Here is a 23,724-nt window from a genome sequence, read left to right as displayed (position 1 = left end):
TCTACCTCTATCACTCCAGTATACCTGCACATTGTTAATGTGTTACTGGAACTGACCCTGTATATAGTCACCTTTAACCCTTTACATATCTACCTCTATCACTCCAGTATACCTGCACATTGTTAATGTGTTACTGGAACTGACCCTGTATATAGTCACCTTTAACCCTTTACATATCTACCTCTATCACTCCAGTATACCTGCACATTGTTAATATGTTACTGGAACTGACCCTGTATAAAGCTTCTTCCTTTCTTGTGTTCTTCTTATTTATGTTTATTGTGTGTTTTTGTTCTATCTTGTTATTTTTAGTACTACATTGATATTGATTACTGCATTGTTAGATTTGGATCTAGCAAGAAAGGCATGTCACTGCACTTGTGCGAGCGACATTAAAACTTGAATCAGTACAGAATAATATCCTACCCAGACAAAAGGACAACGAGGCCAGCGCACTCTTAATCTTTCATTTCCATGTAAAACCCCAAAGACATTCAAAACCACAGTTCGGTAACAAGCCTCAACTTAATTCTGAAAACCCACGATTCTCCCAGTGGAATCAGAGCTCCAAAAGCACATGCTGTGCAGCAGCAGCATCAGTAGCCCAGTATGACAAAAGGGGAGCAGCTTTTTACACTGCAGGGGGATTAAACAAGTGGAACAGAATATCTTAAGCAACTGTAATTAACAGAGCACCGCAGACGGCCCTTCTGAGCCATAGAAATAGAATTTACAGAATGGAAATGGGTTTGACTTGAATGGGGCGGTCCATTCTAATAATTCTATTTCTATGTTCTGTGTGTCCTCTGAAAGAGGTCGGACAATAGGGTTGGGTTGAGTGTGGCGCTGAGGGAGAAAAGCAGGCATGTTTAGGGAAAAAGGGAACCTTTACAGTAGCAGCTGACTGACTCAAATATTTAGAATTATTATTGTCCCAACGTGTTTAGAAATATATACAGCCTGGATATCTGGATATGAAATTCACGTGAAAAAAAACTGTCAATGATAATCATGCATTTTATTAAAACCAGTGGAAAGTAGACAAACAAAAAAATCATGTAACCATTATCTTACAAAGATAACAAATACATCATGACAATTAGAAAACCTATCCGTACAAAATATACAAGCAGAAACATGTCAAAGGTTTGAAATGACATAAAGACAATAAAGACCTTACTAATAAGACACAAAATGCTATTTTCTTTATTAATAATCAAGCTGTTTTGGCTGAGAAACATCAACATTTACGATCAGGTTACATTCATGTGTAAACATTGGTATGAGGCAGGACATCCAGATACAGTTTGGGTATATCATAGAGGTAGATAGAGGACTCTAGTGTCTAAAAGCCATTTTAGCATGGGCGGCACCATTGAGGACTTACACCATTTTTAAGTAGAACTGGGTGGGACTTCTTATGGGTTAAGAAAGGATCACATCATTCAAACCAGCTCATCAGGAGGGATCAGCCAATGAATTACACTTGTGAACAAACATTCCATAACGGCAGGTGGCAATAAATCATAAACCTTGGATTTATACCTGTTCAAACAACACACTCCAGGTGGCAGTGTGCACCCTTTCAGTTTGTTTACCAACTCATAGTAGTAGAATAAGAAAAGTAACCACTTCAAAATGGAGATGGCCTCAATGGTGCTGTATGCTCTCACAGACGCCATAAAGGGACAGATACAATGTTGTGTCCTCTATCTAGCTCTATGGGGTATATAGAGCTACTTCCCGGTCCATGTCATGGTTTCTCTCAGCACTTGGTCATGTTCAGTAGGGCACACTGTAGCAAACTGTTTTGCAACGGATAATGAAAATGAGTGGTTACCTACCCGCTTAACTCCATTTCAAAACGTTTTCTCCCGACTGAACATGATCCTGGTCTCCCGACTATCCCTTTCTATGCTGGTTTTTACTCAGATCTCTTCGCTTCATAAGGGTTCTTCAAGTACGTTAACCAGAACACTAGTGTGTATTCCATGACGTAATCACAGATGGCTGGTGGTGCCTTAATTGGGGAGGAGGGGCTCTTAGTAATGGCTGGAATGGAATGGTATTGACACGTCAAACACATGGTTTCCTTGTGTTTGATTCCATTCCATTCTCTTCATTCCAGTCATTATTATGAGCCGTCCTCCCCTCACCAGCCTCCTGTGGACTCAATCATAATGGATAATCAAAACCAGTTCTCAATAAAAAAAACAAGTTCCAATGAAACCCAGCATCCACAAGGAGTACACCCAGGCCTGTTCTGGGTATCCTTACTAAACACCACCACTCTGTGGTGAATCACCACAGCTTTAACTTGTGCAAATCAACAAACGTTAGCTTAGCTACACCTCCTAGCCTGCTTCTGCACTCTTTCCAACTCCTTACGCATTTGTCATGCCAGACATGTGGCACCCAGGCTATTTCCATCTTATCGTTTCATCAACAATGGTTTAGACAATGGGCACTTTGTGACGTAATACACTTGGATATGGGGACTACTTTCGGGAACACATTTTTCAGGAAGCTACTTTACCACCGTGCCTACAGTAGTTAGTTATTAGTAACGTACGGTACAGCTATCTTTGATCCATCATTCTTAAGATACTGTATCACTCCACACGGGAAGGCATGGATGGGATAATTATACACATTATACACATTTAAATGGATACATAACACTGTACATACCCTATGTCTTGTCATCTGAATAAATGAAGAATAATATTGGTCTCTCTTTCGTGGAAAAATCGTAATATTAGAACAAGCGCAGCAAGCTGCAAGTGCTACAAGTCAGCTAACAGACACAGAATGCTATATGGTCATATTCACAATATTTGCTGAGCTATGCTATGCATAATGGCGGGATATTCTGAAAAGTATTTTCAGAAAGACACTGAATTCTATTCTCCAATGCTGAACCATGGTGTCCATTTAGTTTTTGTTGTAATTTGGGTTCTATATAGCCCCCAAAGAGGGGTTGTAACCACAAAGCAGACTGTCCATCAAGCAACAGTCAAATGCAAGCTTATCAGTCTAAGCAGTGACTTCATCGCTTGTTAATAGTAGCCTGCACAGTAAGAAAAGAGGGTTCCTCAAGGGTTCTTTGGGAAGGGTGATAATTCTATGTGGAACCATACTGACCCAAAATAACCATTTGGGCCGCTCAATGGCTCTTTACTTTTAGTGATCATTAAAATGGTGGCTCATTTGAATAGTTTGGGGCGTGGTTTGCTAACAGCTCTTTTTGTCCAACCGTAAGTGAGAGTGTAATTTCAGTTGATCTAATCTGTTGGGTTATGCGGTTACATGCTATACAATATGTGACTATAGCCAGTGACAAACTCATGTATGGCCTTGGGTCAATCGAGAATGGTTGACACCTGATTCAACAATAATAAAATCTATGGAATTTTAACAATATAACATGTATATTAAATCTGAATTAAAACCCCTCTATGGTTTTACAAAAAAAACCTTTGAGATTGAGAAGGTTCTTTACATCTTTACAGAACCATTCTCCATAAAAAAAAGGGTTCTATTTTGCCCCAAAAAGGGTTGTAACCTCAGCGGAACCCTTTTTGGCTCTATATATAACCTTTTTTAAAGGATAAGGTTCTTTATAGCACCATACAGGTTCCATTTAGAACCTTATGAGTATGGTTAAAGAACCAAAAAGCCAAAGAAACCCTTATTTGCCACTATATAGAACCACCTGTTTTTAGTGTGTAAAGTTACACGGTGTTACACAGTCGGCAACACTGTCGAACACAAACAGAATCATATCAAATATCTTCTGAAAAGTCATCAATCAACCAGAAGCAGGTGCAGTTAGCAGACCATAATGCAAAAGAACTCTTGATCCTTTTCAAACGTGTTCAAGAATATTGATATAGTAGTGTTGATAACGGACTGTAGGACATGTGCTGGTACATAGATTGTATTGACAGTACATAATCCTTTCACAACCCTTCTATATACATGTTATAGCTACAGAACACGCTCACTGTTGGCTCCAATTCTTATGAACAAACGGATTGGTATGTCATAGACAAAGATTCAAAAGTGTTTATTTACTTCTCTTTTGGTCAGGTCAGATGTTCAGGAGGTTTGTCCAGACATTGAAGGAAATATCAACCCACTGGGCGTACACTAGTTGAGTCAACGTAGTTTCCACGTCATTTCAATGGAATTACGTTGAACCAATGTGGAATAGACATTGAATTGACATCTGTGCCCAGTGGGAGTCCCATTTCTCCAAGTCTTTTACCCTCCTCCCTAGTAGTGAGCCTCAATCAGGGCCCCTCCACGCAAGTGTTTAGGTAGTTGTACTTTAGTAGTGTGTTCTAGATCCAGGATCCTCCTCATTTATGAACCACACAGTTCTGTTCTCCACCACTAGAGGGCAGATTATTATCCACATGGAGTCCCAGGTCTCTCTCTGCCACCTGGGTAGAGGTGCATGAGGCCCCCGAGGAGGGTCCACCGCTGGGGGCCGACAGGGTGCTGCTAGAAGGGCCTTCTCCACTACTACCTCCAGGGGGGTGACCGACAGAGGAGGGCCCCGCTACCCCGGGACTGACCCTCTGCAGGTCGGTTAGAGGGCTGGTCAGTCCCAGGCTGGTCAGGGCATCCAGGGTGCCGTCCGGATCCACCATCACATCAATCACTGTGGAGCAAAGAGGAGAAGGAGAAGGTCTAAGTCAATGAAAGAGGAGGTCTGTCTATCAGTCAATCAAAGAGGAGAAGGTCTGCTAATCAGTCAATCAAAGAGGAGAAGGTCTGCTAATCAGTCAATCAAAGAGGAGAAGGTCTGACAATCAGTCAGTCAAAGAGGAGGTCTGTCAATCAGTCAATCGAAGAGGAGAAGGTCTGTTAATCAGTCAGTCAAAGAGGAGGTTGGTCAGTCATAGAGGAGGAGGTCTGTCAATCAATCAATCAAGCAAGCAAACAATCAATCACAGAATGGAAGATTTATTTATATAAAAATGTGATGATTGATATGATGAAATACGTATGAATATAGATGCTCTGTGCAGATGCTAACTGTATATCTCTATAACTTGTACTATATACAGCTGCAATCAAATCACGTATGACTCTTTCAGGACTCATACCTAGTAACTGTCTCTCCACTCTCTTCAGATCCTGGAGGATGGTGGTGATCTCCTGGTAAACAACCACACAACAAACAAAATGGTCAACAAAACACACAAAAATGGTTTAGGGAATTGAAGAAGGGATACCGTTCACGATAAGACATTGATATCCTCACCTGTTACCTTCCTTAAACAACAACAACAACAACATCAGATTGACCCTTGTTGTCTTCCTCCTTTCAAGCAATTAAAATGTGGCATAATCATCCCCTCCATTTGGACTCTAGTGGACAGACACATCACTGAGAGGTAGCCTAAGGCCAGTCACTGTGTTCAGTCTGAATTTACAACCTTGTTCCTGAGCAAGGCAGTATTTTTTGGACCGCCCACGACAACAGACTATAAGTCAAGTCCTTTGACTAATCAAACTGCTCCTCTCCTCCAGCTTGAATAGAAGTTCTGATTTAGGATCAGTTTAGCCTTTTAGATCATAATTAATAAAATTATATGAACATGTGGGACCTGATCCTAGATCAGCACTCCTACTCTGAGACACTTTTTAATACGGGAGGACAGTGAGGAGGGATAGCTGCTATAGGGAGGTGGGACTGAAAGGTTGTCGGTTCAAATCCCAGGACGGACATATTATCGCCGTTCACCCGAGAGTGGCACTTGATTCTGATGTTGATACTGTTGTCGTATGTTATGTTATACTCTCAGAGAGAGAGAAAGACAGGTAGTGAGAGAGTGGCAAGAGAGGGAGGGAGAGAGAGGGAGAGAGAGAGAAAGACAGGTAGTGAGAGAGTGGCAAGAGAGGGAGGGAGAGAGAGGGAGAGAGAAAGACAGGTAGTGAGAGAGTGGCAAGAGAGGGAGAGAGAGAGAGAGAAAGACAGAGGGAGGGAGGGAGAGTGAGAGAGAGAGAGAGAGAGAGAGAGAGAGAGAGAGAGAGAGAGAGAGAGAGAGAGAGAGGAGGGGGTCAAACCTCATCAATTAAAGTGGATATCAAAATACTTTATTACAATCAAGAAACATCATAACTTATACTTTCAGAATTGAGAGGAAGTGACTTATTATCTTGATTCAGAAAGTGATGCCAACTCACATCTCAATTAAACAAATGTGACTGTGCAGACCGGGGGGCAGGTTTGAAAAACACGTCCTTACCTCACCCCCTGTCCACCTTCTGTTTAGGTCGTCCTACTACATCTGGGTGTATGTCAGGCTTAACAGACATGATTAATGCAACAGCACCATCAGCCAACGACGGCCTTTAAAACTACTCCGAGCTTCCCAGATGGTGGTAGAAGACATCAATTATTTACCGTCCCAAAGTTATGTTGCATCATCACCTCAAATAAGCACTCTCTGGTTTGTGTTTATATTTTTACCAGGCACTTCTCTTGCACCATCGAGAGCCGGTTGCACCACGACCTGGTATGGGAATTGCTCCGTCTATGACCGCAAGGCCCTCCAGCAGGTGGTGAAGATGGCCCTAGTACATCACTGGGACCGTGCTCCCACCCATCCAGGGCATCTACTCGAAACGGCGCCCGAGGAAGGCCCGCAGCATCATCAAGGAACCCACACACCCCAGCCATGAGTTGTTCACCTCCTTACCGTCGGGCTGACGTTATTGGAGCACGAGGTCTGATACCAACAGGCTCAGAGACAGTTTCTATCTACAAGCCATCAGACTGCTGATCACATGAACTGGACTGACCACCTGCTCTGATTCTCCACACCGTAGCACACATGCACTCCCTGACGCAAGCATTCACACACCCACACAGACACATATACATTCATGCTACACACACATCACAACTGCCTCTACCAGAATGTTATTATTGTTCCTAAATACGGCACAACTTAAACACTTGCCCCCAACCCCCATTCCCCAAAAACACGTGTAACTATTGGACTAAATTGTGCCTTCCTTCATTATACTTATGCTAAAATGTTTATTCTGTTCTACTGAACCATTAACTTTATGTTTCTATTGTTATCTTGTATTACGTTTTATTGTGGTTACACCGTCCAGAAGGAACCTGCGAGTACACATTTGGTTGGGCGGTGTACACCATGTGTATCTGGTACCTACGACTAATACAACCTGAAACCTGAACTTGAAACTAGGTCCACCTGCCCTCTGCAGTCATTTATCACAGCAGCTGGGTGGTACGGCAAGAGACAAGGGGTCTGGCACCTTACCGTGCTGGAAGTCTTGAGGAGTAGAGAGTCATGCTCGGCTTGGAGTCTATTCTCAATCTCGTCCCATTTCCGGTCCTTATCTTTGAATAATATCCTGGAGAAGTTTTCAAGAATAAATTGAGAAAATAAATAAATATCTGTTGTATGATCACGTTGAGTGATTTAATTCGTGTGAAATGGGTTGAGGGGGAACATGAAAGTGGTTTGTGATGTTTAAAAAGTGAGGATGGATGTTTCAAGTTGTCACCTTAACCTTTATGAAGTGCCAGTCATAATATCCAAATTAGGATACAGTATGTTCTAGGATACAAGCCATCATATCTTATACAACACTACTGATTCCTCCTTGCCGTTATCCGGATTTGATCCAGTTCAAAGCACAGCATGTAGCTGCACGTATTCAGAAAGAAATGTATTCAAAGTCAAAAACAAGCCTATTATTTCACACTGCTTGGGTTCACTTGCAACTCATAAAGCACTCCTAACACTAACACTCCTAACACTAACACTCCTAACACTAACACTCCTAACACTAACACTCCTAACACTAACACTCCTAACACTAACACTCCTAACACTAACACTCCTAACACTAACACTCCTAACACTAACACTCCTAACACTAACACTCCTAACACTAACACTCCTAACACTAACACTCCTAACACTAACACTCCTAACACTAACACTCCTAACACTAACACTCCTAACACTAACACTCCTAACACTCCTAACACTAACACTCCTAACACTAACACTCCTAACACTAACACTCCTAACACTAACACTCCTAACACTAACACTCCTAACACTAACACTCCTAACACTAACACTCCTAACACTAACCCTCCTAACACTAACACTCCTAACACTAACACTCCTAACACTAACACTCCTAACACTAACACTCCTAACACTAACACTCCTAACACTAACACTCCTAACACTAACACTCCTAACACTAACACTCCTAACACTAACACTCCTAACACTTCATCATCAAAATCAGGGAATTCATTATTTCACGTTCCTTTTCTTTGAGTGAATCGTGACGAAAGGTGATGCCTACCTGATTTTGCCTGCTGTTTTGTCCACAGAATGGCGTATCCGTGCAGAGAGCTGGGTCACAGATGCTAATAGTAAACTATCCAACACCGCCTGAGGGGAAACAACAAGGAAAAGAGGAGGTCTTATGTAAGATGTGTTTCAGTAAACACCTAAAATAGCATAATAACTAGGACAGGCAGGGATACCAAGGCTATATGCAGTCACAAAACCAGAAGGATATTAGATATAGAATAGCTTATTTTTGCTCAAATCTCCCAGAAACCAGCATCATCCATCATTAATATAGTAATAAATGTGTTATTAAGGACCGGACCCCTTTTTTCAATTTTTGCCTAAAATTAAATACCCAAATCTGACTGCCTGTAGCTCAGGACCTGAGGCAAGGATATGCATATTCTTGATACCATTTGAAAGGAAACACCTTGAAGTTTGTGGAAATGTGAAATGAATGTAGGAGAATATAACACAATAGATCTGGTAAAAGATAATACAAAGAAAAAAACAACTGTTTTTTTTTGTACCATCATCTTTGAAATTCAAGAGAAAGGCCATAATGTATTATTCCAGCCCAGGAGCAGTGTATGTGCAAAGTTTTAGACTGATACAATGAACCATTGCATCTCAAAATGTTATATCAGGACTGCTCAAATGTGCCTAATTGGTTTATTAATAACTTTTCAAGATACACACTGTTTCATCAATAATACAGTAGGTTTCTGATGGGGTAGGGTCAATTCACTCTGACATCAAGTCCTTTTGGTTTTTGGGTTGTGTTTTGTCTCTCTCTCTCTAACGACTGTTTTTCAAACTTCTTCATCTCAAACTGGTAATGATGCCATTGTCCTTATAAACACACATATGGGATAAAGACAAGTTGAAACAGATGAGAAACCAGGCTAAACCAGAGTACAATCAAATACTTTCAGTTATTATTATTTTTAGTTCGGATTCCAAGCGGCAACAACTCACGTCCTCTCTGTTCCAAGTCTGGCGGCGAATGGCGCGGGGACCCTGTCTGTTAGAGTTGCGTGGCCGGAGCTCCACGGGGCGGATGTTATTACCCAGAATGCTCTCTGTTGACGGGCCGCTCCCAAGATCCAAGCCATCGTCAAAAACTAGCTCCTCCATCTGGACAAAGCACCCAATACAAAGTAATTTATTTTCTGATATACATTCTACAATGTAGGAAATAGTACAAACCTAGAAAAACTCTTGAATGAGTAGGTGTGTCCAAACTTTTGACAGGTACTGTAAATCCATAACATTCACAAGGGGCAGGCTTTAGGGCCCGTATTTATGTAGCTTCTGATAGAAGTACTGATTTATGCTCAGTTTTTAGAATTTAGATCATATTCCTAGATCAGCACTCCAACTCTGAGACACTTTATGAATATGGGCCCTGATATGTACATGTGGCTCAGACTTTTGGGGAAATCATGACTGATGTCAACAGCTACATAAAGTGGGATTATTGCATGGTGGGATGTGTAGTACCATGGCTCCTGGGTCAGTGGCAGCACTAGCGGCTGGGCTGACTGAGTCGATCTCTCCGGCCACGTCATGGATCTCCCTGGCCAGCATGGCCAGGTCTTTGGCTAGGTCCTGACTGATCCTGTCAACATACAGGGAATGAATCAGTTAAATACCCTTGATTTGACTTCTAGTGTGTATTATTGTGGGTATATAGTGCATGAAATGAAATAATGAATGTTTCAAAATGGATACTTTTGAGGTTATACTGGTTCTCAAAGTAATTATAGAATTGACCCTATTATATTGTATAGGCCTAGTGAGATTGCTCCCCTATAGAATTGACCCTATTATATTGTATAGGTCTAGTGAGATTGCTCCACTATAGAATTGACCCTATTATATTGTATAGGCCTAGTGAGATTGCTCCCCTATAGAATTGACCCTATTATATTGTATAGGCCTAGTGAGATTGCTCCCCTATAAAATTGACCCTATTATATTGTATAGGCCTAGTGAGATTGCTCCACTATAGAATTGACCCTATTATATTGTATAGGCCTAGTGAGATTGCTCCCCTATAGAATTGACCTTATTATATTGTATAGGCCTAGTGAGATTGCTCCCCTATATAATTGACCCTATTATATTGAATAGGCCTAGTGAGATTGCTCCACTATAGAATTGACCCTATTATATTGTATAGGCCTAGTGAGATTGCTCCCCTATAGAATTGACCCTATTATATTGTATAGGCCTAGTGAGATTGCTCCCCTATAGAATTGACCCTATTATATTGTATAGGCCTAGTGAGATTGCTCCCCTCTAGAATTGACCCTACAGTTTCTCTGTATATGCACAGTACAGACTGCTCCTCCATACCTGGCGATCTCTTCACTGTGAGTGGTCCAGTCCTTCATGTACTCCTCCTGTTCTCTGCCTGCTGACTGCTGCCTCAGAGCCGCTATACCTCCCGGACTGGGCGTGGCAGGGGCGGAGCCACCCAGCTGGGTCAGCCGCGGCGACGCAAACTGCCGGGCGGGACCGCCGTGCTTGGACGGGTGGCGGTTGGAGCCGAACTCGTCCTCCGAGGTGGAGGCATAGTCCATGGGCATCCGGCGCCACCGGCCACCAGCTGGAATCAAGGAAAGATGTTTTGTCAGTAGACGTAGTAGTGATTGAGGGCTTCACCACTACTAGATACACACAACTGTCCATAGAGAAGAGATTTTACTCATAAACCCAGTAAAAAAGGAAACGGCCCTTTTCCAGCACCCTGGAGGAGATGCACTGCAGTACTTAATGCAGCTGGTGGCCACACCAGATACGGACTGTTACTTTTGACCCTCCCCCCTTTGTTCAGGGACACATTATTCCATTTCTGTTAGCCACATGTCTGTGGAACTTGTTCAGTTTATGTCTGTTGTTGAATCTTGTTATGTTCACACAAATATTTACACATGCTAAGTTTGCTGAAAATAAACGCAGTTGACAGTGAGATGACATTTTTGTTGCTGAGTTTACATGTAAATGTACATAAAGATGCTCAATAATGACAGCACCTACAAAAAGACTATAGCACAAACATGATACCAAATCAAACATTGCGGTAGATAAGTTACTGGAGAACAGTCACTCAGAAACACTAATGCTGTATCAGACAGTACAGTATGTTACCTGTGGGGGTGATGTAGCCCTTAGACTTGTCAGGTAGTTTGGAGGCACTGTTAGCCCTGGCCCTGGGTATTATCCCTCCCATGTTGCTGACTCCTCTGAGTCCCTGTCGGACAGCGTAGTCGGTAGCAATGCTACGAGCCCCTATCCCCCGGCTACGGCCCCCTGTGGCCTCTGAGTCACTCTGGGCAGAAGGAGATCCCATCCTGGGCTTCCTGGGCTGGGCTAGGGCGTCAATGCGGGACAGGCCTCTCCGGAACCCTGGTCCGGGAGCCGCAGACCTGGAGCTAGCAGTGCTAGCCTCGGAGGCTACGGACATCCGGTCCATGTCGGCTGGTTCGGTATCGGACGAGTCCCCCAAACGGGCACGTCTGAGTATCGAGGCCCGGGTGGGCCGCACCTTGGGCAAGGTGGTGGTAGGTTTACTGAGGGTGTTTGTGGTGGTGCTGGATGCCTGGGTGTTTTTAGCCCGGCTAGCCTTGGTGCTAGCCTCCACTCTGGTGCTTCCGGCCTGGGTTCTGGCGTGGGAACTGTGGGAGCTAACCTCCTGTAAGGAGGGTTGGGAGTCGGAGAGGAGGGAGTTGGAGTTGACGTCGTCATCTGTTAGGTCCAGGGAGGTCCAGGCACGACCAGCTTGGCGGGTCCCTTGTCCTCCAGACGGTCTGGATTTGGGTTTCCTATCCTGGGTATCTCTGGCTCTGGTAGGCCCCTTGGTGGAGGAACACAGCACCGTCTTCTCCCTCTCTTTCTGCTGGGCAGTTAGGGTACGTCTCTTCTGGTGGACCACCTTCCGCCCTCCGACGCCCGCTGCCTGGCTAACGGTGCTGGTGGTGTCCACATCCGACTCGGGTGACAAAGACCCCTCGATGGACTGGCTAATTGGTTCACCCAGGTCTGATACCGTTGTCTCCAGAAACGCAGCCACAACTTCTGAATCCTTCTGCCGGGTGGTACCATCCTCCCTGCCCTCCTTTGTCAGTATTCGTGCCCCAGTTTGCGTGTCAATCCGTGGGATGAGCTCCTGGGGGACGTTGGTGCTGGGTCTCTCCACCGTAAAGCTCTCTTGTCTAAGAAGCGGCTTCCCAGCACTCTCCCTTTCTTTAGCCTTCTCCTCCATCTCCTTCTTCCTCCTTGGTGCCTCCTCCATCCTCTTCCCCCCACTACTCCCTGGCCGAGGAGGCAGTTTCACCAACACAGTTTCTTTCCGGCTTCCCACATCTTGGTTCTTCGCTGGAGAGCCTTTTTTCGGACTTCCTCTGGTGCTTCCCCCCACACTATCAGCCTGGCTACCCCCACCACCTCCACCTCCAGGCTTGGTCCTCCCTCCTCTCCCCATCTCCTGGTTCTCCTTCTCCTGGAGCTCAGTGTCCTGTTTCTCCCCCACATCGGAGGGGCGGTGAGCTGGACCAGGGGATCTCCTCCCCCCTGGGGTTGCCTCCTCGGTGGAGGGGAGCTGGGGCAGGGTTCTCCTCTTGCGCTCTGTATAGCTGGTGGAGGCCATGGAGGCAGAGTGACTGGACTCACTGATCTCAGCTATAGAGAGACAGGGTATAAAAAAATCATAATAATTTCTACACAATCATATCTACAGTGTCTAACTAACTCTCATATATTGGCAATATAAATACCCAACACTCTTTTCTTTATTCTAGTTATTTTTTACTTTATACTGAAATAAGTGGTATGACTAATAAATGAAAAACAACTGAAAAACAGCAAAGCACTTCAATTTCAGAACAGGTCTAAACCCAGCAGTAGCACCTCTGTCCTCGGTGTGGTAGTGGACATGGGACTCAGCTCCAGAGCCCTCAGGGTCAGTCCTGATGTGGCTGGCTGCCAGAGTAGCCCATTGGGAGACCCACCTGGGACCACCCACAACCAGCTCCTCTGGGAGAGCCTGGAGGACAAACGGGGGAGAAACCAAAATTGAACAACACTCAGTCCCCAACATAAAGGGGAGAGACTAGAGCACAGGGGAAGACGAGGACAAATTCTACTAGTCAGAGTGTCACAGTGGCATGTACACATCTATTATTTACAGGTAAAATGCTTAGGACTACTTCAAACACAACCGCACTTTTGAGAGCACGTATCTTTCTTTCTTTATAAAAAAATCATATTTTTTCCACAAGGAATGGCATCAAACTGAAAGCTTTCTTTATGTGTGAGGTCTGTCTTAATCTTGGGAGTATTAAAACAAAAGCTAATCTACAGTAGTGTCTGACTTGGAGTTGAACTCCTTCACTCCTCTGCAATGGAGAGTCTCTGTGTCGACCGACAGAAATGCTGTTACCTCTGGTTCGATACGTCCAGGCTTGCCTCTGTCTCCTGAGCCTGGCCTCTGAGTGGTCAGTCTCTCTCTCTGGATGTCAGGATAGCCCGCCACCCTGGACAGAGTCTGGTAGTCCTCCACACCAAATACCTGGGCCAGAACATGGACTTCAATAAATATTCAACCAAACATTCAATCGAGAGGTCAACACAAAGATGGGATCAGTGCACTTGCACAGTACCACTTGCAGTAAATACGAGGCCATGTCCTTGACAAAAAAGACACCAATTCTGGGACTAGTGACTGTGTAAAAGAGTTATTCAGATGAAACAGGATTGAAATTACAGTTTAAGCTCATTAAAGTCCTATTTACCATCCCCACCTTGTCAATCATTCTCCTGGCCTCCTCCTCTTGGTTATCTTCGTTCTCTATCTCTATGGTATAGGTCCCCCGGTCGCTATAGTCGTCTCCACGGCGATTCTGAAACCCCTCCCCAAGTCCTATCGGTTGGTGTTGGTCGCGGTGGTAAGGAACGGAATCCTTGGTCCTCTCTCTTAACTCTCCTCCGATGGGTGCCATTTTGGAAGCTGAGGACCTGTGTCGTCGGGCTGGGCTATCTTCCTCGGCAAAGAGTCCCTCTGGGACGTTGGCGCGCCCCTCTCGTATCTTGACCCCTGACCCCTCTATTCGGCCGCCCCACAGCCCCCTAGAGTGGTCCTCGAGGGCGGCCCGGCGTTGCTCTCCCAGCGCGGCTGCATTCTCTGAGTCGCTCTGGGTACCGTCCTCGTGTTTACTACCTGAAACGAGAGGGAAGGAGGTTGGACGTTTGGTGTGTGCAGTTATAATCCTATGAACCTATTGGGTTGGTTTCCCAGACACTGATTAAGCATAGTCCTAGACTATGAAGTGCTTTCGATGGAGATTATCCAGTGCGTATGCTTTCAAATCTAGGACTAATCTTAATCTGTGTTTGGGAAACTGTCTCATAGTGTAATAACTGTGTAGTGCTATGTAATGCAATGGCAAGAGGACTTGTTGAAAAATCTCAATTCTATTCTTATGGTGATTGGTTGGTTGGTCTTACCTTTAAGACTCTTCAGCTGAACCGGCACATCACTCTTCACGCTCTCCCCGTCGTCGTCCTCCACCACTCTGTCAACCGACTCCGTACGGGCCAATGGGATCTCGTTCTGGGCCAGCCAATCAGCTACTTTCACCTCCGCCGCAACCATGGCCGTTTGCAGGGCGCTCAGCTCCTCTCCCGCGCCCTTCTTTGGGGGCCGTGGCCTCACCTCCGGCACCACCTTCGCCAACCGGTCCTTAACCGTCACCTTATTGGACGCCTGCAGGTCAAACGCGATGGTGAAGGAGGCGTGGCCCTGGGGGACGGCTTCAGGGCCGGAGGCGTGGTTAGTGACGGTGGCGCCTTCCGTGTCTTGGGAGGGGGGTTCATTGGTATAGGAGGGGATCTCGAAGTAACTGGGCTCCTGGCTTGAGGTGTACAGGCCATTCTCCTGGGCCACGGCTGTTGTCTCCTTGGGGTCTTTACAATCTGTCGTTTCAAGCAGATATCAAGATGGCGTAATATAAGGATTTAGACTTTGAGATTCAATTGCTGTCATATGCTACCAGAAAGGCAAAAGTCTACTGTTATCTGGTAGGGTGTTTGATGGATAAACAGACACACAGACAGACAGGCAGAAGACAAAGTGAAACACAGCTAAAACTTCAGTCTGTATTCCAGACTAGACAGCATCTACCTGACTCAGATCTCTCCTGCTTCCTGTCAGTTGTCGTCCCATCCTGCTTCCCAGAGTTCTCATCGTCTGCGTCCCCGTCCCCCCACCAGGAAGGCTGGCCGTACAGAGGGGTGCCCCTTTTTAGTACTGCAATGTCCCCTGGGAAAGAAACGACACCAAGGGGTGAGACCAACAGTGAGAAAGACACAGATTTTGTTTTGAACTGAAATTGTTTCCTCACAGTTCTCCAAAAGACTATTGTGACAGAACAAGTTTAACCTCCTAGTTTGTCTACCGTAGGTATCCCCACGCGCTTTGCCTTCGGGGGTACGCCAAATAAAAATGTGATTCACATACATTTAAAAAATATCTATATATATTTTATTTAAAACAAATAATTCTTCACATTTTCAAAGAGTCCATTTATATTTTCCAACGGGGCTAAACATTTGGGTGAGTTTTTTTTCTTGCCTGAGTAGCCACGTTTCACTGCCACAAATAGCGTTCAGTGAAACAACAACACAATGTCAAATACAGGTAGCCTAGTCAAATAATTAACATCCAATCACATTAACCGTTACTCTCTCGCGGGAATTCCATTAACGGTCCGTATGTAGCCAAACATAGCTGCTGCTTATTCCGTTTGCGCGAAAATGGATAAATTGTTTTTAAAAAGCTAGGCCCGCGTCCATAGAGACACATACCAGCTCTACTGGTAGTACTGCTACTACTAGCAGTACTAAACCTGCACCTGTCGACGACACAAGTTGTTCTGCTTCCACGAGCACATCCAATGCTAGCATCAGTTATTATACATTTGTTGTTAGCCCAGCTAGCATGGACACTGACTGTTGTGAATCTGATGCAGCATAAGAGCTACTACCTCCTTACCGGGAAAGCACCGAACAGACAGGGACGTTGGACCATCGAAGAGGCGCAAATATGATGATAACTACATTGATTTGGAGTTCATTTATATTGGGAGTAGTGCCTTTCCTCAGCCACAGTGTGTTATATGTGCAAAAGTACTATCTCACAACTCGATGAATGGTCTGAATCTAGGATTACAGGGATTCTCCGCAACTATATTCAATGTGCGGGACAAAAGTGAGGCTATGATTAAGAAGTTGGAGCTCTTCTCTGTCTGCATTAACAAGGACAACATACATGTCTTTCCATCATTGTATGATTTTTTTGTGTGCAAATTAATTCAAACTTATGGACAATGTCAAATGTGATATAGCAAAGCACCTGAGTGAGTTGGGTGCGCATTTACGCAGGTACTTTCCTGAAATGGATGACACAGACAACTGGATTTGTTATCCCTTTCATGCCCTGCCTCCAGTCCACTTACTCATATCTGAACAAGAGAGCCTCATCGAAATTGCTACAAGTGAAAATTCAATTGAATCAGAAGCCACTGACATATTTCTGGATTGAGCTCCGCTCAAGAGTATCCTGCCTTGGCAAATTGCACTGTAAATGATGCCCTTTGCAACCACGTACCTATGTGAGAATGGATTCTTGGCCCTCACTAGCATGAAAACTAAATACAGGCACAGACTGCGGAAAATGATTTAAGACTGAGACTCAACCCAACATTGCAGAGTTATGTGCATCCTTTCAAGCACACCCTTCTCATTAACCTGTGGCGAGTTTCACAATTTTCTATTAACAAATAAGGTTTTATATGTAAGATGGTTAAATAAAGAGCAAAATGACTGATGATTATTATGTTATTATTTGTGCCCTGGTCCTATAACAGCTCTTTGTCATTTCCCACTTGTGACATCTCACGCACATTATGTTTAATAAATGTATTGTATAGTGTGTGTGTAGCAGGCTTACAATGATGGTAAAAAACAACATTTGAGAGTGCGCTGACCCTGGTGCTAGAGGGAGTATGCAGCTGGAGGTTGAATGTTTGAAGGGGTACGGGACTATAAAAAGTTTGGGAACCACTGGTCTACCGCAATGTCCCCTGAGAAACAAACAACGACCTCTGCAAATTCGAACTACCACTTTGTACCCACACAAGTCCCCAAAAGACATATTGTGGCAGAACTGTTTGACCTCCAAATTTGTCTCCAAGTCAGAGCACTTTAGAATCACATTTAGGTGACAGCCTAGCGTAGGAAACTAAAAATACAGGACACACGGTTGTCACAGCACAGACTGTGGGTGTGTGGCATCGCCAAAATCCTGTCACCTCTGTTATCTAGTCCTGTCATCTCTGTTAACCTAATCCCGTCACCTGTGTCACCCTCCAAGGTCCATGCAGAGTGCAGACCCTCTCACCTGCCAGCTTGTCGTCCCCGGCCCCCTCTCTGCTGGCCTCAGGGGGTTTACTACCCACTGCCACCGCCCCGTCGGAGCCACCCTCGGCTGCAGCCTTGACCTCTACTGCAGGTCTGGATGGTACCGGAGCAGCTTCTGGCGGCTTTACCGTCTGCAGCAGGAGCTGACTATTAAACTTCTCATGCTGATAGACGAGGACACAGGACAACACAGAGAGGAGATGAGCTCACACCATTAGAGATATGAGTACAAGGGTAAGTCTAATAAGGAGCTCTTCTATGTTTATACCAACATACATGGGTCAATCGATCTGTGCATCAGTGAAATTATACAGTAGTCACGGTCTTGGTTATAAGCATAGAATTTTGTTGTTGTTATGCAAATCTCATTTGGCATCAGTTCATGATTCACGCAAAATCTTGAGTAATTTATGCATGTAGAAGTCAAGTTAGGATTCAGACAGACCTAACTGAACAATGTATCATCAAGTTCCTCAGAAAGTATGTTTTTTTGTCGTTCAAACAAAGCAGTGAGGTTTTGCCACATGCAGCAGAAACTGCCGCCGTTCATGACTGAACATAATCTCCATTAAACATGCATCAATCAACGGAGTAGGAAAAGGTATTTCTCAGAGCTTTTCTTTCATAATACTTTGTAAGCATATTTTAGTGAGGCTCTTTCTCAATTCATATTTCCTCGAGTCCTCGCATCCTCTCTCCTCGCCTCCTTCTCAAAATGGATGGGAGAAGAAAGTCAGAGGGGAGGGACCTTGGAACCTCTTCCTCCAATATGGTTGAGAAAAAGGCGAGGAGATAGGATGATAGGAAACACAGGAAGAGAACTAGCTATTTCTTTAGCCTACTGTCCAACCAACCTTTAGTGCTTCCTCGGGGACATGGAGCTCTCCTCGCACCACAGTGAACAGGTTGGTATGTGAGACAGGTTAAGGAAAGGTGATTGTACAGCACAGGCTTAGCTCTTCACAGGAGATAGCGCAGATATTTCACATTTGAGTTATTTAACGGCATACATTCTTATTCAGAGCGACGTACAGTCCAGAAACAGATATGCTAATCTATTATGCATTAGTCACAGCGGTAGGTTTGAAAGGTTAGATGATTTTTCAGGCAGTATATTAAGAGTGATTACGTTACAGTTTTATATACCCGTACTCTGGCCTTGAAGTCCTTTTTTTGTCGATCCCATTCCTTTGGTATTGATGACATTTCAATGAACTACTGTAGGCTAAGCTTCAAAGACAAAAAGGCACCATGACAGGATATCATATCCAAACCTCAACTTGTCGTCAATTTTCAAAGTGATATACACCTGCTCCTGTATTCTGACATCATTCACAAATGTCTGGAAGGAAAGGAATATCATTATTAGCCGTTTAGAACAGTTTATGAAGCACATTAATCATTTTATATTCATATTTATTAAAATCTTACTTACCCCATTCAGGCTTCCCAGGTCCTTGACTTTATGTTCGTCCGTGGTTGGCTCATAGTTGATAACGGCATGCTGTTTGTCCACACTGCGGGACTAAAGACACAATAATCTAGTCAATCAATATAATCCTGCTAATCTCTTTATAATCCAGATTACATAGATTACATTCGGTCCTGCAGTCACCTGCAGCAGTGTGACCCACTAGATTCGAACCCAGGTTTCTTGACAAGAATAAAGCCTAGAGATCAGCTCTGGGAGCTACCGCACGTCTTCAGGTTTACTCATCATGCCAGAGTGGTTCAACGACACACCTCCGTAACATTAGCAGTGGTAGTACAGTTTAGGCATAACGGCTACAGTGTTGGACTGACATTCTCCAGTAACCGGGTTCGTGTTCCCTTCTGGACTCGCTACAAAACTAAATATGATTTACCTGTAACATGAGTTCACAGTCGTCTCGGCCAACAAAGATCATCTCCCAGGGGAGGCGGTGCCTCATGCCCCCGCCACTCACCAGGAACCAGGAAGAGACACTCATCTCTGCCACGCCCACTGCCACACCTGCTCACCTTTAGCCCCTATGACACACTGTGTAAGAAGACAAGGGGCTCCATTCAATCAGTGTTGTGGAAGTTCAACGGTGCAGCGTGAACGAATGTTTAAAGGCCACGTTCCCCGGCGTTGGAGGAGACTGCAGTCACGGTGACCGCTACATATCTCGGCTCAATAGGAAATGACCTTTAAAGTTTCGATCAAGTGTATTGTAACACTTCAGCAATCCAGATTGAATAGAGCCCATGGTCAGCATCAGTTAGAACAACCAGTCATAACAGCCAACTGTAAATGGAGGGAACACAATCATTACCCTCTTTATTAAAGCATTTGATATGGCTGCTCACAATGTAAAGAGCTTTGTCTTTTTTGTCTGTAAATAAAACGCTCTCTACCAATCATGTGTAGGCCTACTGTTATAATGTATTATTGTCACAACATTCGAACGACTTTCGACCAAGTCGAATGGAGAGGATGGATACGAACCTAAAAACAAACAGGGATAAAGTTAACAACTTTGTCACACCTAAACTCAGCAAAGAGGTTTCTTTAAACTAAATGCCTAGCACACTAACCTGCTGGTATGACTGGACCTCGTTGCTAACAATGAGGCCTTAGAATAGACTACATTGCAACCATTCCAGAAGAAATGAGATAATATGCCACTGACTGTTTGACATCCTGCTTAACGGCTAAATTACTGAGTGTTTTGCCGGGTCACCAAACCAAAGTCGCACTGAACCAATGTCACTGAACCGAGAGTGGCCGTCCAGTGATGATGGATATGTTGTGTCACAGCAGGCTGGAATACAGGCTACCCGTACAGGATCTAAACAACGACCATCACTGTTGGATAGTTGATCAGATGGCTTAGATAGACCAGACAGACCAACCTGAGAGACGTGAAGATACTGTATAACATGAGTATGACTCAGGACAGGCACAGAGATCACAGCAGGTACACAGATAGAGAGAGAAGGACACACACCTACACACACTGACAAGAGTCATCTCGTTTCCGCTCAGAAGAAACATACCATCTGGTGCTCATTTTTGGGTCATAATTCCTACAGTAGCCTACATAAAAACACACTACGCCTATATGGCCTAGCTAGCCTACCATTCAGTGGCACAGGCCTCCATAGGCAATGCTTGAACGGGCATGCTACTGGTAGGCCATGCTGACTCACGATGCCCCATCAGTGAAAAAAGTGATTTAGCGAGATTTAATCTAATCAGGCACCTTGTCATATCTAGGCCCCGAATGAGCGTAGATGGTTCATATGTGAATGCGACCAGACAGTCCTGATTCCCCATTGTGGAATTGGATTGGTTAACCCTCTATGCGGCCTCGGTCTCGCAATTGTGCCCGACGTTTTTGCATTGGTTTCGTTGCCGTCTCTCTCTCGTTCTCCCTCCTTCTCTCAATTACAGAGCTATATCGTAAATGACAGCTTATCATTTCGCTCTGGAAGCTACTGTAGATGGCCCTGCCTGAGCATAAAAAACAACCCACCCTGCGTTAGCGACAGTTCAGTTCCTTATTATTACATTTACCATGTGTCCAATAATCATGATTTGTTTTTTTAACATAGGCTGTTTTGGATGTACTAGACACCATACTGACGTATGGCAACGGATGCTGCTGTTTTTCAGTCTGGTCGGTAACCTTTTGCGGTTGAAAGCTTACATGATATCTTTATCATAATCGATATCTTACATATGTGGTATTACGAGTGTCATTTGGGGCAACGCGTAACACCGAATTACACATATAGGTTCATTTGAAAGGTTTACAATAATAACCCATCACGTGTTGTTTAGGTCGCCAATTTGATGTGCTGTCTGGGCTGTACCGTTATGGATGACATAGCCTGGTACCCTCCGACACAAATAGCCTAGAATTTTCATTTTTCGGGCCTTTTTTAAAACGTTTTTAAGGCAGGTCGCGGGCAAATGCATTGGCTGGGTGTGGTCGGATACGGCGGAGTAATAAAATATGCATCTCACTCACCCTTTGTCAGGTACGGAGTATTCAGCATCCGATTTGTATCCTGTAAACCTTTGAATGCACGGTGCGGTGACATACAGTGAGGGAGCCTGATGCCTGCCCAGCCCTGGTCCTCGAGTGCTTCTCTTCCTTCGCCTCGAGGTGGCGCTGCGCTGATGTACAACACAACAAGCCAAGAAGCCAAAGGCAGTCCATCCATTGATGCTACGCAATGACAACAACGGCGCAATGAGCGCATCTTCTTGCGTATGACGTTGAGATGTAAACTGTAGTCCAGTGGTTCCCAACCTTTTCCCGTTACTGTACCACCAGTTTAATTAGGCTCTGCTCAGAGTACCCCTGAGGTACCCCCTCATGTGCATTTGACCACGAAGCCCATGGTCTCATGAGTATTCTCATGTACCGCCAGGTCCTGTACCCCTGGCTGAGAACACCTGTTGTAGGCTACTGGGTTCATTAAGGTTGGTCAATGTTGTCCCATGAATATGATCGAGTTGTTTTGATGTAGCCAGATGCTGCTAATTCGTGATGGTTGCAGTAAACACAAGTGTTCTTTATTTCTTTATGCTGGAGGCTACTGCATGTGCTGGACCGAAGGATCACTGTCACGTCATGTGGTCTGTTATGGGTGTAGTGACATTGTTTTAAGTAGGCTACTGGAATTAGTCCTAAAATTGAGAGTGCATTTCCTTACTTAGCATCCTATGAAACAAAACTTTATAGACTGTAGGACTTCACTTTTATTTGATAATAGGCTACCATGTCAAGAATCCCTCATGGTCAGATTTTAGTTCGGTGTTACCGAGATTACTTGATAAATGACATCTTTTAATATTAGTTTACAACCAGCAGAGGGCAGCCCAACTCTATGTTGGCAGTGAACCAATGGAGCATGGTTCACTGCCGTGGTGGGTGACTGCCAGGTACCAGTACAGTGTGTGTGTGTGTGTGTGCCTGCCAGTAGTCAGGGGCTAACATTGCTGCCAGCAGACTCTCACCCCCTCCTGTCTTCTACTTCCTTAATGGAGTTGTCAGTGCTGAAAGATGCTTCTGGTCGACTCTGTGGATCGGAATCTGATAGTGAAGCCAAGAGCAACTGAACCATGAACCGTAGGCTACCTGTGCCATTTTTAAATGTGTATTGTGCTGTCCTTGTGATGTACTTGTTCTGTATTATGTCATGTTTGATGTTCTGCGTGGACCCCAGGAGGAGCAGCTGCTGCTTTCCCAACAGCTAATGGGGATCCTAATACATACCAATACCAAGCTGCTTATTATGACCATCTGACAGTCCTGATAGGTAGACAGACATACCGTTACTGTAACCTGAAGTTGCTCCTAGGTACAGAGCTAGGATCAGTTTGCTCTCCCCACATTCTATCCTGAACCATTAGGGAGGGAAATACAAAACTGACCCAAGATCAGTGTAGAGGGGCGCCTTCACCCTAATCCGCTGTCTTCCTTTTAGGCTGGACCGAGATGTCTGCTCTTGGCATTAATCAACCAGGCGTTACGCTCTGTGGTAGACTTGTTCAAAAGTAATATACTGTCAAGTAAATGCAACTGTCAGAAGAAAACAACAGTGTCAATGATAGCTTCAAAGATCCTTGTAATGGCCAGGATAGGACATCACATGGCATTAGTGTATCTTGGCTGTACAAATGGAGGGAGAGAGAGAGGGGGGCAGCACGGTCACAGGTGACTGTCATGTTTAATAATAATTATCACCACGCACCTGCGCCCCCACACTAATTAACTGGCGCATATGCAAATGAGGCAGGAGAGCACAGTGAAGGCCCAATGGAGAACAGCTAGCTTGTTCAGCTGTAGGACTTGACTAGGATAACGAATGGTAAGGCAGGGCCAGGGAGGAGAGG

The 23,724-nt window shown here is 44.6% G+C and overlaps 1 protein-coding gene across 1 annotated transcript; it reads right to left on the bottom strand.

The window, feature by feature from the left end:
* Positions 1–1,003: 1,003 nt before the first annotated feature.
* On the bottom strand, positions 1,004–22,184 carry LOC124015445 (centrosomal protein of 170 kDa-like). The gene is made up of 19 exons (XM_046330633.1): positions 21,851–22,184; positions 19,718–19,872; positions 19,288–19,377; positions 19,116–19,194; positions 18,707–18,765; positions 17,833–18,016; positions 15,556–15,693; positions 14,880–15,347; positions 14,177–14,592; positions 13,816–13,944; positions 13,284–13,419; positions 11,526–13,055; positions 10,731–10,983; positions 9,873–9,990; positions 9,348–9,506; positions 8,380–8,468; positions 7,311–7,404; positions 5,118–5,169; positions 1,004–4,669 (listed from the first exon to the last, which is right to left on the bottom strand). Exons 2-19 carry the CDS (start codon positions 19,820–19,822, stop codon positions 4,365–4,367), a joined length of 4,404 nt encoding a protein of 1,467 aa, XP_046186589.1. The 5' UTR covers positions 19,823–19,872; positions 21,851–22,184; the 3' UTR covers positions 1,004–4,364.
* Between the last annotated feature and the right edge of the window lie 1,540 nt (positions 22,185–23,724).

Source organism: Oncorhynchus gorbuscha, linkage group LG26 (genome assembly GCF_021184085.1).
Source record: "Oncorhynchus gorbuscha isolate QuinsamMale2020 ecotype Even-year linkage group LG26, OgorEven_v1.0, whole genome shotgun sequence".
In the NCBI taxonomy this organism is placed as follows: domain Eukaryota; kingdom Metazoa; phylum Chordata; class Actinopteri; order Salmoniformes; family Salmonidae; genus Oncorhynchus; species Oncorhynchus gorbuscha.
This window is presented reverse-complemented; position numbering and strand designations above follow the sequence as displayed.